The 14,236-nt window shown below is 42.7% G+C and overlaps 1 protein-coding gene across 1 annotated transcript in view; it reads right to left on the bottom strand.

The window, feature by feature from the left end:
* The window catches only part of PKD1L3 (polycystin 1 like 3, transient receptor potential channel interacting), an 88,120-nt gene that overhangs the window by 30,420 nt on the left and 43,464 nt on the right, over positions 1–14,236 (bottom strand). Inside the window, 3 exon segments of the mRNA XM_033218866.1 lie at positions 754–953; positions 1,981–2,177; positions 11,424–11,570. Of these exon segments, the coding sequence (XP_033074757.1) occupies positions 754–953; positions 1,981–2,177; positions 11,424–11,570 (544 nt within the window).

Genomic DNA, 14,236 nt, shown 5'->3' with positions numbered 1-14,236 from the left:
CACTGTTCTCTTCCACTGCGTGGGGAAGGGGAGCATGTAATTTTTTTTTTTTTTTTTTTTTTTTTTTTTTTTTTTTTTTTTAGACAGAGTCTTGCTCTGTCGCCAGGTTGGAGTGTAGTGGCGTGATCTCGGCTCACTGCAACCTCTGCCTCCTGGGTTCACGCCATTCTCCTGGCTCAGCCTCCCAAGTAGCTGGGAATACAGGCTCATGCCACCTCACCCGGCTAATTTTTTTTTTTTTAATCTTTTTGGTAGAGACGGAGTTTCACCGTGTTAGCCAGGATGGTCTCGATCTCCTGACCTTGTGATCTGCCCACCTTGGCCTCCCAAAGTGCTGAGATTACAGGTGTGAGTTACCATGCCCGGCCGGGAGCATATAACTTATCTGTAAAATTTGATACTGGCTAGGTGTGGCGGCTCACGCCTGTAATCCCAGCACTTTGGGAGGCCAAGGTGGGAGGATGGCTTGAGCCCAAGGGTTTGAGAGCAGCCTGGACAACATGGTGAAACCCTGTCTCTACAAAAAAAAAAAAAACAACATGACACCAGACATGGTGTCACATGCCTGTAGTTCCAGCTACTTGGGAGGCTGAGGTGGGAGGATCGCTTGAGCCTGGGAGTTTGAGGCTGCCACAGTGAGCTGAAGTTGCACCACTGCATTCTCCAGCCTGTGCAACAGAGCCAGATCCTATCTCAAAACAAATAAGCAAGCAATAAAATAAAATATAAAATAAAATTTGATATCAAACTTACCTCAACTACCATTGTGGCAGAGAGAGGCTCAACAGAAGCATCTGAGAGGCAGGAGGCCTGGATGGGAGGAAAGAGGGGCAGAGTCTCCTGTGGCTCAATCAATGGGAAGAGCCGCCCAATGACAAGATTGATGGGGAAGAGGATGACAGCAGTGTGGATGCTGATCAGCAGCTCAGACCAGGCCACAGCAAATGGACCCACTGAAAGAAAAGCATGACGTCAACTTTTATCGTCAACAATTAACATAATCACAAAGTCATTCCTCTCCTAGGTTTAACTATTCACTGAGGAAGTTAACTACATTTATCTCGGGATAAAATTATCATGGCAGTAAAGACCATGTTGTGTTCCTAACACTGCTTCATTTGTTAATGAATGAGAACACCGAGAACATTTGTTCGAGTATTCTAATGTCAGGGCAGTGGAAGAAAAATGAAGGCACAATGTATTAGTCTGTTTTCACATTGCTATAAAGAACTACCTGAGACTGGGTAATTTATAAAGAAAAGAGGTTTAATTGACTCACAGTTCTTCACGGCTGGGGAGGCCTCAGGAAACTTATAATCATGGCGGAAGGTGAAGAGGAAGCAAGACACCTTACATGGCATTACAAAGCACTACAAAGCACCTTACGTGGCATTACACTTTACATGCCTTACAAAGCAAGGCAGCTTGCACAGCGGCAGAAGAGTGACGGGGGAGCTGCCACACACTGTTTTTATCGCCCCGAGATGGAGTTTTGCTTTGTCACCCATGATGGAGTGCAGTGGCACAATGTTGGCTCACTGCAACCTCTGCCTCCGCGGTTCAGTTCAAGCAATTAAACCATCAGATCTCATGAGAACTCACTCACTATCATGGGAAAAGCATGGGAGAAACTGCCCCCATGATCCAGTCACCTCCCAGCAAATCCCTCCCCCAATACAGGGGGATTACACGTGGACGTGAGATTTGGGTGGGGACACAGAGCCAAACCATATCACACAACATGATTCTGTTTCTAACCCTGAAAGTAAGGAGAATGGAGTACAGTAAAAGTATTACATAGTAGGCTAGGCATGGTGACTCATGCTTGTAATCCCAGCATTTCAGAAGGCTGAGGCAGGAGGATCACTTGAGGCCAGGAGTTCCAGACCAAGCCTGGGTAACAGAGTGAGACCCTGTCCAAAAAAAAAAAAAAAAAAGGATTGCTTACTACAAACAACACACATCAGGGCTTATCCGTACATTGCTCATCTCTCTTGGCAGTGGTGCTGTTTATCTTCCAGAACATAACATTGATGACCATGTTGCAGAGTAGCAGTGTCATGCAGCAAGACAGCCGTTGGACCCTTGTAAACTGGTTCCAGGGATGCCGAGTTGCAACTGAAAGCCACAGATAATCCTGGGTGAACTTTTCTACAATCATGGAGGAAAACAGATGTCTGAAAAGAGAAATTAGAAGAGGAAATACATGAGATTTTATTCTGGAAGTGCACCAGTTTAAGATGTGATTTGCCCAGCAACAAGCAACATAACAACTCCCAAGCCTCTATTCAACACCTCTGTGAATAAACTTTCAGATACTGTAATTCTTTTATTTAAATTCTTTTACCACCACACAAATGTGTCCATTTAACTTTTGTTATTTTAGGATAAAAGGTTGTTGAGGATAATTTATACGGTATGCGAGTTTAAAATTAAAAATGGTTGTTTTAGCTTTATAAGAGTTTTGATAAATCTTTTACTCTTCAAAAGTTTACATTAAACTACTGCTCAAAATAGTCTGGTAAATTCATACACTGAGCACTTTCTCTACTCCAAATATGGAGGCACTATAAATAATATCTAAAAAGAAAAAACCAAAGATTTTGCTGGGCTTAAACACAAAATAAACCTTTCTGAGGAAGAGAAGCAGAATGAGAGAACAAGGTGGTGAGAGTGAGGTAGAAGCCACAGGATTACTGAGCTCCTGATCTGGAAGAAGGTAGTACAAAAGTGGGAGCTTGACTTTTGTAGGGTAACTGAAACTCAAAATGTTTCACTGGGTGCAGGAAAGGGCAGGACAAAACCAACTTCACTGCTAGAAGCTAGGGTTGAGGCTGGAGCTCATGAAAGGATATGTCAGAACAAAACCACCTCTGTAGGGCTACACTTTTGTAGTAAGGAGGTGAGGAAAAAAAGGACAGCTTCATGACCGGCAACTGAGTCAAGAGATCCAAGACTCATGACAAGATCTGCAATACTCCTAGTTTTGTTAATTTCACTGAAAAATAGGAGCTCCAAAGTTCCATATAATAAAGCCCAGTTCTACACTAGAGATGTGAAAGGTTGGAATGAAAACAGTAGCAAAACCAGTCAGGGATGGTGTTTATGGTGGAAGGGGTGGGAGGGATGTGTGTGTGTGGAGGTGCAGTGGTAGGGAGAGGAGTGGGAGGGAGAGGGAAAATAATCCAGCTCAAAAGAAATTAATGTAATGGGACCCAGAAGGCAGAGGTTGCAGTGAGCCGAGATTGCACCACTGCACTCTAGCCTGGGCTACAGAGAGAGACTCCATCTAAAAAACGAACAAAAAAAGTGGTGTATATAAACACACACACACAATGGAATATGATTTAGTTTAGTTTTTTGTTTGTTTTTGAGACAGGGTCTTGCTGGGTCACCCAGGTTGGAGTGGAGTGCAGTGGTGAGATCTCAGCTCACTGCAACTTCCATCCCCCTAACTCAAGTGATCCTCCCACCTCAGCCTCCCAAGTAGCTGGGACCACAGGTACACACCACCACATCTAATAGGGTTTATCTGTATCCCCACCCAAATCTCATCTTGAATTGTAGTTCCCCAAATCCTCTCCTCTGTCATGGGAGGAACCAGGTGGAGATAACGGAATCATGGGGTCGGTTTCCCCCATCCTGTTCTTGTGATAGTGAGCGAGTTCTCACAAGACCTGATGGTTTTATAAGGTGTTCCCCACTTCACTGGGCACTCATTCTCCTTGCTGCTACCATGTGAAGAAGGATGTGTTTACTTCCCCTTCTGCCATGATTGTAAGTTTCCTGAGGCCTCCCAAGCCATGCTGAACTGTGAGTGAATTAAACATCTTTCCTTTACAAATTACCCAGTCTTAGGTATATCTCCATAGCAGCATGAGAATGTACTAAATATAACACCTGGCTAATTTTGGCTAATTTTTGTAGCGATGGGGTTTTGCCATGTTGCCCAGGCTGGTCCCGAACTCCTGAGCTCAAGTGATCCACCTGTCTCAACCTTCCAAAGTGCTAGGATTCCAGGTGTGAGCCACTGCACCTGGCCCATCACTTAGCTTTAAAAAGGAAGTTTTTTGTTTTTTGTTTGTTTGTTTGTTTTTGAGATAGAGTTTCACTCTTGTCGCCTAGGCTGGAGTGCAATGGCGTGATCTTGGCTCACTGCAACCTTCCCCTCCCAAGTTCAAGCAATGCTCCTGTGTCAGCCACCCAAGTAGCTGGGATTACAGGCACCCATAACCATGCCTGGCTAATTTTTGTATTTTTAGTAGAGATGGAGTTTCACCATGTTGGCCAAGCTGGTCTCGAACTCCTGACCTCTGGTGATCCACCTGCCCTGGCCTCCCAAAGTGCTGAGTTGACGGGTGTGAGCCATAATGCACCTGGCCCAAAAAGGAAAGAAATTCTTTCACGTACTACAACATCAATCAACCTTGAGAACATTATGATAAATGAAATAAGGTAGTCACAGAAAGACAAATACTGTATGGTTCTGCTTACATGAGGAATGTGAAGTGATGACATGTACAGAAAAAGAATAGTTGCCAAGGGTTGGAAGGTGGAGGAAACAGGAAGTTGTTCAATGGGTGTAGAGTTTCAGTTCTGCAAGGTGAAAAAGTTTTGGAGCTCTGTTGCACAACAATGTGAATACATATACTACTACTGAACTGCGTGCTTAAAAGTATTAAGATGGTAAATGTTATGGTTTTTGCCATAACTTTAAAAATTGTAAAAATAGTGGAAACATGGCCGGGCGCGGTGGCTCAAGCCTGTAATCCCAGCACTTTGGGAGGCCGAGACGGGCGGATCACGAGGTCAGGAGATCGAGACCATCCTGGCTAACACGGTGAAACCCCGTCTCTACTAAAAAAAAATACAAAAAACTAGCCAGGCGAGGTGGCGGGTGCCTGTAGTCCCAGCTACTCGGGAGGCTGAGGCAGGAGAATAGCATGAACCCGGGAGGCAGAGCTTGCAGTGAGCTGAGATCTGGTCACTGCACTCCAGCCTGGGTGACAGAGCGAGACTCTGTCTCAAAAAAAAAAAATAAATAAAATAAATAAAATTGTGTAAACATAAACATAAATAAATATATAGCTTGCAACTTTTCTGCCTTAAAAAATAACTACATGCAGCAGTGATTATCAATCTATGTTATGGACACACAATACATGAAGATGTAATTTGTATGACAACAGTAGCACAAAGGAGCAGGAAGGGAACTGAGCTGTAAGAGTGAAATTTTTGTATACTACTGAAATTAAGTTGATAGTAATCCAGCTAGGTTGTCATAAATTAGAATTTTAATTATAATCCCCAGGAGGCATAAAGAAAAAATTTTAAAAGATATAGTAAAAGATATGACAAAAGAATATGGTAGACTGGAAAATATCCATTTAACAGAGAGAAGGCAGTGATGTCCACTGGGAGATTCTATGCCAGTAGGTGTGGGTAACTGTTGAACTCCATTGGTGATGGAGATAAAAAAAAAAAAAGGCAGTGATAAAGAAACAGAGGAACAAAAAAGATACGACACATTCAGAAAACAAATAGCAACATGGCAGATACAAACCTCACCTTATTAGTAATTATATCAAATGTAAATAGGTTAAACTCACAAACTAAAAGATAGAGATTGGCAGAATGGACCAAAAAATGCCTAATCCAACTGTATTCTGTCAACAAGAGACATAATTTAGATATGAAGACACAAATGAACTGAAATTAAAAGGATGGGCAGGTAGTGGTAGCTCATGCCTGTAATCTCAGCACTTTGGGGGGCCAAGGTGGGAGGATCATTTGAAGGCAGGAGTTTGAGACCAGCCTGGCAAACATGACGAAACCCCATCTCTAATAAAAACACAAAAATTAGCCAGGCATGGTGGCACGTGCCTGTAGTCCTAGCTACTCGGGAGGCTAAGGCAGGAGAATTGCTTGAACCCGGGAGGTTGCAGTGAGCCAAGATCACGCCACTGGACTAAAAAGATGGAAAAAGGTATTCCATGTAAACAGCAATCAAAAAGGGGCTGGAGTGGCTATACTAATATAAGACAAAATATATTTCAAGACAAGAATTATTACTAGAGATAAAGGACATTTTATTAAAGGGTCAGTCTATTAAGAAGATAAATTCGCCTGTGCTCACTGTCTTCTTACAAGTCAAATGGAAGTGTTGCCAGCCAGCCATATAGCTGTCACAGCGTTTCTGCTTAGGAACTGCTCCACAGGCAGAAGACAATGTATTAAAATCTTCAGAGTGTTAAGGGAAAAAATAACAAAAAATTTCTAGCCCGTTAAATAGCTAACTATGAGTCAAGAGTAAAGATGATGGACACACACTTCTCATTAGAACTATTAAAAGAGCTACTTCAACAAGAAGAAAAAAGCCCAGAGTAACGATAAGAAATACAGAAAACTGGCTGGATGCGGTAGCTTACGCCTGTAATCCCAGCACTTTGGGAGGCTGAGGTGAGCAGATCACCCTGAGGTCAGGAGTTCGAGACCAGCCTGGCCAACATGGTGAAACCCATCTGTACTAAAAATACAAAAACTAGCCAGGCGTGGTAGTGGGTACCTGTAATCCAGCTACTCAGGAGGCTGAGGCAGGAGAATTGCTTGAATCCAGGAGGTGGAGGTTGCAGTGAGACAAGATCATGTCACTGCACTTCAGCCTGGGTGACACTGTGAGACTCCATCTCAAAAAAAAAAAAAAAAAAAAAGCCGCGCACGGTGGCTCATGCCTGTATTCTTAGCACTTTGGGAGGGTGAGGCGTGCAGACTGCCTGAGAGCAGGAGTTTGAGACTAGCCTGGGCAACAGAATGAAACCCCATCTCTACTAAAATACAAAAAATTAGCCAGGTGTGGCAGCGTATGCCTGTTATCCCAGCTACTTGGGAGGCTGAGAAAGGAGAATTGCTTGAACCTGGGAGGCGGAGGTTGTAGTAAGCTGAGACTGCGCCACTGTACTCCAGCCTGGGTGACAGAGCAAGACTCCCGTCTCCAAAAAAAAAAAAAAAAAAAAAAAACAGGCCACAAAAAGAATACAGAAAACTAGGCTGGGTGTGGTGGCCCTCACCTGTAATCTCAGCACTTTGGGAGGCCAAGGCGGGTGTATCACCTGAGGTCAGGAGTTTAAGACCAGCCTGACCAACACGGAGAAACCCCATCTCTACTAAAAATACAAAATTAGCTGGGCGTGGTGGTGCATATCTGTAATCTCAGCTACTCGGGAGGCTGAGGCAGGAGAATCACTTGAACCTGGGAGGCAGAGGTTGTGGTGAGCTGAGATAGCCCCATTACACTCCAGCCTGGGCAATAAGAGCGAAACGCTGTCTCAAAAACCAACCAACCAAACAAACAAAAAACAAAGAATACAGAAAACTAGAATAAACAGAGAAATTACTATATTATTAATATATTTAACTATGAATTATGAAAGGAAAAGCCTTTTTTGTGTATCTAAAAACATAATGGTAAAACCAAACCACTAGAGAGTAATTTAAAACCTGGGAATTGGGAGAGAGGTTACTCAAGAATGGTTAAAGAATTGCTAACTCTTTTTTTTTTTTTTTGAGATGGAGTCTCGCTATGTTGCCCAGGCTGGAGTGCAGTGGCCAGATCTCAGCTCACTGCAAGCTCCGCCTCCCGGGTTCCCGCCATTCTCCTGCCTCAGCCTCCCAAGTAGCTGGGACTACAGGCGCCTGCCACCTCACCCGGCTAGTTTTTTTTGTATTTAGAGACGGGGTTTCACCGTGTTAACCAGGATGGTCTTGATCTCCTGACCTTGTGATCCGCCCGTCTCCACCTCCCAAAGTACTGGGATTACAGGCTTGAGCCACCGTGCCCGGCCTAGCATTGCTAATTCTTTGTCATGTTCCGGCAGAAGAAACATTCTTAGAAAATTAATATAGAGAAAAAGTGTGTTAAAAATTAAAAGTAACCAATAAAAAGTTAGAAAAGGAAAAGGAGGAACAGAAGCAGGAAGTGGAAAAAGAGGAGAAAGAGCAAAAAATACAATGCATAGTTTCTAAATCAGCAAAGATTAAAAAATACAAGAAGTGGTCAGGCATGGTGGCTCACACCTGTAATCCTAGCACTTTGGGAGACCAAGACATGCAGATCACTAGAGCCCAGGAATTCAAGACTAGCCTGGGCAACACGGTGAGACCCTGTTTCTACAAAAAGTAGTTTTAAAATTAGCCAGGCATGGTGGCACACACCTGTAGTCCCAGCTACTCAGGAAGCTGAGGTGGGAGGATCACCTGAGGCCAGCGAGGTTGAGACTGCAGTGAGCTGTGATCATGCCACAGCACTCCAGCTTGGGTGACAGAGCAAGACCTCATCTCAAAAAACAACCAACAAGAGGCAACAAACCTTAAAAAACCCACAAAACCTGTCAATTTGACAACGTGGAAAGTAAAGAGAATGGATTATAACAAATAATGCAAAATAATATGGTAAAGTAGTCCAAATGGATCAGTAATCATAATTAATGTAAACATAGTAAAGTCATGTATCAAAAGATAGACATTTTTAGATCTGGTTTTGTAAATATCCAGTTATATGTTGCTTGCAAGACATAACTCTAAGCAAAACCATAAAAAAGGCTGAAAGTAAAAAGATAAGAACAAACAATAGAAATAATATCAGTATGTCAACTTTCTTTAGTTAATATAAAACGGAATTTAAGATACAAAGTGTCAACAGGATCAAAGGGAGATCTATATAATAATAATAAAAAAAAACCCAATGTCTCCAGAAGAAATAACATGCACTTAAATGCTCCTAATAAATATCCAATAGACATATAAAATATGTCTGTATGGTAAAAACTTATGTAACTGAAGTAGAATTAAACTCCGTCATTCCTCTATTGGAAACAGAGATTAAACAGATAAAAAATCACATTTCAACAACAAAAATGTTTGAATAAATATACCTATATATGTTTTAAAAATACTAGAACTTTGGATGCAATGGTGTATGCCTGTAATCCTAGCTACTCAGGAAGCTGAGGTGGGAGGACTGCTTCAGCCTAGGTGTTTGGGACCAGCTTGGGCAACATAGTGAGACCCTATCTCAAAAATCAAAACAAAACAAAACAAACCTAGAACTGCATCGGGTCCAGGGAGGGGAAATAGTATTCACTACTCCTTAAGTTTTCATAAAGGAGAGAAAATTTCTGCCAGTTTATTCCTATATGCAAGCAACACACAATTTAAAATATATATTTGTTTTGGAGACAGGAACTCTTTTTTTTTTTTTCCCACTTCTTGCTTGCTGAGAGTCCCTGATTTTTAGTTTCAAGACTTACTTGTTTTGAGATGGAATCTTTGCTCCTTTGCACAGGCTGGAGTGCAGTGGCACGATCTCAGCTTATTGCAGCCTCGACCTCCTGGGTTCAAGTGATTTTCGTGCTTCAGTCTCCCCAGTAGCTGGGACTACAGGCGTGCACCACTGCGCACGGCTAATTTTTGTATTTTTGGTAGATAAGGGGTTTCACCATGTTGGCCAGGCTGAGCTCGAACTCCTGACCTCAGGTGATCTGCCCACCTCAGCCTCCCAAAGTGTTGTGATTACAGGAGTGAGTCACCGTACCCAGCCCTTCCCCTTGAATCTGATTTTCAAAGTTAGGACATAAAAGGCCGAAGCCCCTACTTAGTTCTGTTGAACTGCCCATTCTGGAGGGAGACAGCCACCCTATGAAAAAGGCCACTCTCCTGAGGCTGGAGCCATGCCTAGGTGCTTTGTTGACAGCCACGGATAAGCTCTCAGTTGACAGCCAGCGCCCCCTGCTGACCCTGTGAGCGAATCATTTTTGGAAATCTAACAGGAGCTTACAGAGCCAGCCAGGATGAAAGAGCCTGAGGGAAAACTCACCAGCCTTACTGAATTTCTGACCCACAAAACCAGGAGAAAAGTAAAATGGTTGTTTTAATCCACTCAGTTTTGGGAGCAATTTGTTATGCAGCAATTGTCATTGGAGCAGATCTTAATAAAGAAATAGACATTTCTTGCTGTTCTGGACATCCTAACTACTCAATCACACAAGATCAGGATAGGAGTCAGGTCTCAGAAGAAACAGCTCATGTTTTTTGCCTGTAGGCATTTTAATGTAAGGACATGGTGTTTGTTGGTTGCTTTTGTTGTTGTTTTGAGACAGGGTCTCTCTCTGTCGCTGAGGCTGGAGCGCAGTGGCTCTGTCTTGGCTCACTGCAACTTCCGCTTCCGGGTTCAAGCCACTCTTCTGACTCAGCCTCCCAAGTAGCTGGGACTACAGTCTCATGCTACCACGTCTGGCTAATTTTCGTACTTTCGGTAGAGATGGGGTTTTGCTATGTTGGCCAGGCTGGTCTCAAACTCCTGGCCTCAAGTGATTTGCCCACCTCGGCCTCCCAAAGTGCTGGGATTACAGGCGTGAGCCACCATGCCCGGCCAGGACATGACGTTTGGGCCTCTTGCAATCATCTTGTTCCCATGAGGAAAAATGACATCTTGTTCCCATGAGGAAAAAGCCGAGAGCCCTATTATTGAACCAGAAAGCTGAAGATAAGAAGAATGTCAGATAGCAGAGGTATATTCTCCTAGGCATATTCTCATCTTTAGCATTCAGGAGACATAGAAAGATACATGGATACCTAGAAAGATGCAGAAGTCGATACGCACATTATACTGTTCTGGTCTGTCTGTGAATTTACCAGTACCACATTGCTTGAATTATTTTGGTTTACTTGTATCTTTGTATTTTTTGAGATGGAGTTTCACTCCGTCGCCCAGTGGCAATCTCAGCTCACTGCAACCTCCACCTCCCAGGTTCAAGCAATTCTCCTGCCTCAGCCTCCTGAGTAGCTGGGATCACAGGTGCACACCACCACGCCTAATTGTTGTATTTTTAGTAGAGACAGGGTTTTGCCGTACTGGCTAGGCTGGTCTTGAACTCCTGACCTCAAGTGATCTGCCTGCCTTGGCCTCCCAAAGTGCAGGGATTGCAGGCGTGAGCCACGGTGCCCGGCCAGTTTACTAGTGTCTTTGAAAATCAGTTGAAGGCTACAGCCCTCTCATGCTTTCCTTAATTTTAATATTTTATTCTCATAAATAGAAGTAGTGGTATCCTTTTTATAGTCTATTGATCTGAGTGATTGTTTTATTCCTATGTATCTTAGTAAATTATTTATAAATGATTCTCTAGGTAAACAGTTTCAGAAAATAAGGGCAATATTTATAATTTTTATACTGCAAATGTCTTTTTGTTTTCCTTCTGATTTTTAAGGTAATGGTTACACCATTTACAACCACAACAGTAAAGCTTACGTTATGTTTGAAATAATGTATTAATAAAATGTTAATTTGCATTAAAAACAATTCAACAGTGAACAATTCAATTAATAGTGAACATCAATATTCACTGTTAATAGTAATTTTCCAACAGTACCTAAAGGAAAAGAGCTCTCTCTTTGAAACTGGGATGAAGACCCGGTCAAGCTCACAGTCTCCAAGGTCCACAGCCAGCCAGCAATTACACAGGAAATGCCACTTCCTCTTCACTGCCATGTCACAGACAATTACCTGGCTGACATACCTATAGTAAAACGAAGATAATCACATTAGGGAGGTGGGCTTGAAGCAGTTGTTTGTAGTAAGACATAATCTCAGACCATTAGTAAACTGTCCAAGTAAATGAACTGTTTCATTGCAAGGCAAGAACTAAAGAAAGGAAGGAAAGTTGAAGCCAGACATGGTGGTGCGCGCCTGTAATCTCAGCACTTTGGGAGGCTGACGCAGGTGGATTGCTTGAGTGCAGGTGTTTGAGCACAGCTTGGGTGACATGGCAAAATTCCATCTCTACAAAAATATATAAAAATTAGCTGGACGTGGTGGTGTGTGCCTGTAGTCCTAAGCTACTTGGGAGGCTGAGGTGGAAGGATTGTTTGAGCCCGGGAGGTCAAGGCTGCAGTGAGCTGAAATTGCACCACAGCATTCTAGCTTGGGTGACAGACTAAGACTCTGTCTTGAAAAATAAAAACAAAGGAACGAGAGTAGATCTTATCTTTCCCTTCCCAACTTCTAAGGGAGTTCACGTACTAGACACCAGACTGCAAACCTTTCTCACCTATGAATAGCTCAGTATGTATATATACTTTTTATAACCTTTCTCTGTCCCATATGTGACAGTGGCTTGCCACCTTTTCAAATATCCCATCTGCCTCTCTTTCATCAGGGGGTATAAATGGGGTGTAGTCTTTAACGTTTACATTAATGACTTCTCACTCTACTTAGTCTCATCTCCGCTTCACAGGCCTCATCTCCACTTCAGAGAGCCACAGGCCCTGAGAGTTCATCCTTTTTCTAACCACAGTGTTTTATCACTAACTTCTCCACTAACTTCAGCCGTTTACACACTTGTCCTCTGGGGCACCTGATTGTACAACCTATTTAATTTCACCTCACAACTAGTCAGCAAACCTCCTCCTTTACTGGAATGATGCTATTTTCCCCAAGGGTCTGTGTTTAGTGTCATGAAACCACTTAAATTTCTCTTGTCAAAATCTTTAGTTGAAAGTTATTTTCTGTGTTGGGAATATAGACTCCTTTAAACCTAAAGTATTTTTGGGGACTGTCTCATTGAAGCAGTTTATAAAACAACAGGTGACTAAGTTGCATTTAATTCAACCAGAGAGTGCATTTTATACATATAAAGCTTTCACTTAAAAGCAAAGTATGGGCCGGGGTGCCGACTCATGCCTGTAATCCCAGCACTTTGGGAACTGAGATGGGTGGATTGCTCATGCTCAGGAATTTGAGACTAGCCTGGGCAATGTGGGGAAACCCCATTTCTATTTTAAAAAATACAAAAATTAGCCAGGCATGGTGGGGGGGCATGCTTGTGGTCCCAGCTACTCAGGAGGCTGAGGTGGGAGGATCACTTGAGCCCGGGAGACAGAGGTTGCAGTGAGCTGTGATCACGCCACTGCACTCCAGCCTGGGTGACAGAGCCAGACCTTGTCTAGGAAAATAAGAAAATAAAAGCAAAGTATAATAAAAGCAGAATAAAACAAAATAAAGAAGAAAATATTTATTTTCTGAATGGTAAGAAACTATTCCCAGGCTTGTTGTGTGTCCAGTGTAACTTTTACTCTTATATTCTTTCAAATAGAAGAAAAAGTAGAGACTCTAAAGTGAGTGTTAGGAAAGTCTAGTTGAGACATTCACTATGATTAGCAGAAATATTATGGAAAAAATTGTCATTTGCTAAAAAAAAAAAAAAAAGGACTGGCAGTCTTTTTTATGGGAGGTGATTATTTTGCTTTTCTGTGCTTTCCAAGTTTTCTGCATTAAAGCACATAAAATGTTTGCAATTAAAAACATAAAAACAGGCCAGGTGCAGTGGTTCACACCTGCAATCCCAGCACTTCGGGAGGCCAAAGTAGGAGGATCGCTAGAGCCCATGAGTTTGAGACTGGCCTGGGCAACACAGGGAGATCCCATCTCTATTAAAAAAAATAATAATAAGAAAAATTAGCCAGGTGTGGTGACGTGTACCTGAGGTCCCAGCTCCTTGGGAGGCTGAGGTGTGAGGATCATTTGAACCCAGGAGGTCAAAGCTGTGGTGAGCCATAACCATGTTACTGCACTCCAGTCTGGGCAACAGGGTAGGACCCTGCCTCCAACAACAATGAAAAAAACAGAAATGAAAAGAAAATCAAATGGTGACTAGAGAATGCCTTCAAAAGAGCTTTAAGGGCAGGGCGCAATGACTCACGCCTGTAATCCCAACACTCTGGGAGACTGAGGTGGGTGCATTGCTTGAGGCCAGGAGTTTGAGACCAGCCTGGTCAACACAGTGAAACCCTATCTCTACTAAAAACACAAATATTAGCTGAGTGTAGTGGCGCACGCCTGTAGTCTCAAGTACTCGGGAGTCTGAGGCACGAGAATCACTTCAACTTGGGAGGCACAAGTTGCAGTGAACTGAGATTGCACCACTGCACCCCAGCCTGGGTGACAGCACCAGACTCTGTCTCAAACAAAACAACAAAAAAAGAGCCATAATACCTGATAGGAAGCTCTAGAGGTGACACATAATCCTGAGAATTTAATTGTAACGAATACTTATTGTTATAATATTAATTATAATTATTAATTGTAACAAGTATTTATCCAGTTCCTCTATAATCTTGGCACTGTTCTAGCTGCTGAGAATAGAATATTAATAAGACAGTATCTTTATCCTTGAGGAGCATGAAA

The sequence above is a fragment of the Trachypithecus francoisi genome, unplaced genomic scaffold (assembly GCF_009764315.1).
Source record: "Trachypithecus francoisi isolate TF-2019V2 unplaced genomic scaffold, Tfra_2.0 Lachesis_group10, whole genome shotgun sequence".
Lineage (NCBI taxonomy): Eukaryota > Metazoa > Chordata > Mammalia > Primates > Cercopithecidae > Trachypithecus > Trachypithecus francoisi.
The sequence above is the reverse complement of the archived record's forward strand: the minus strand, read 5'-3'. Positions and strand labels throughout refer to the sequence as shown.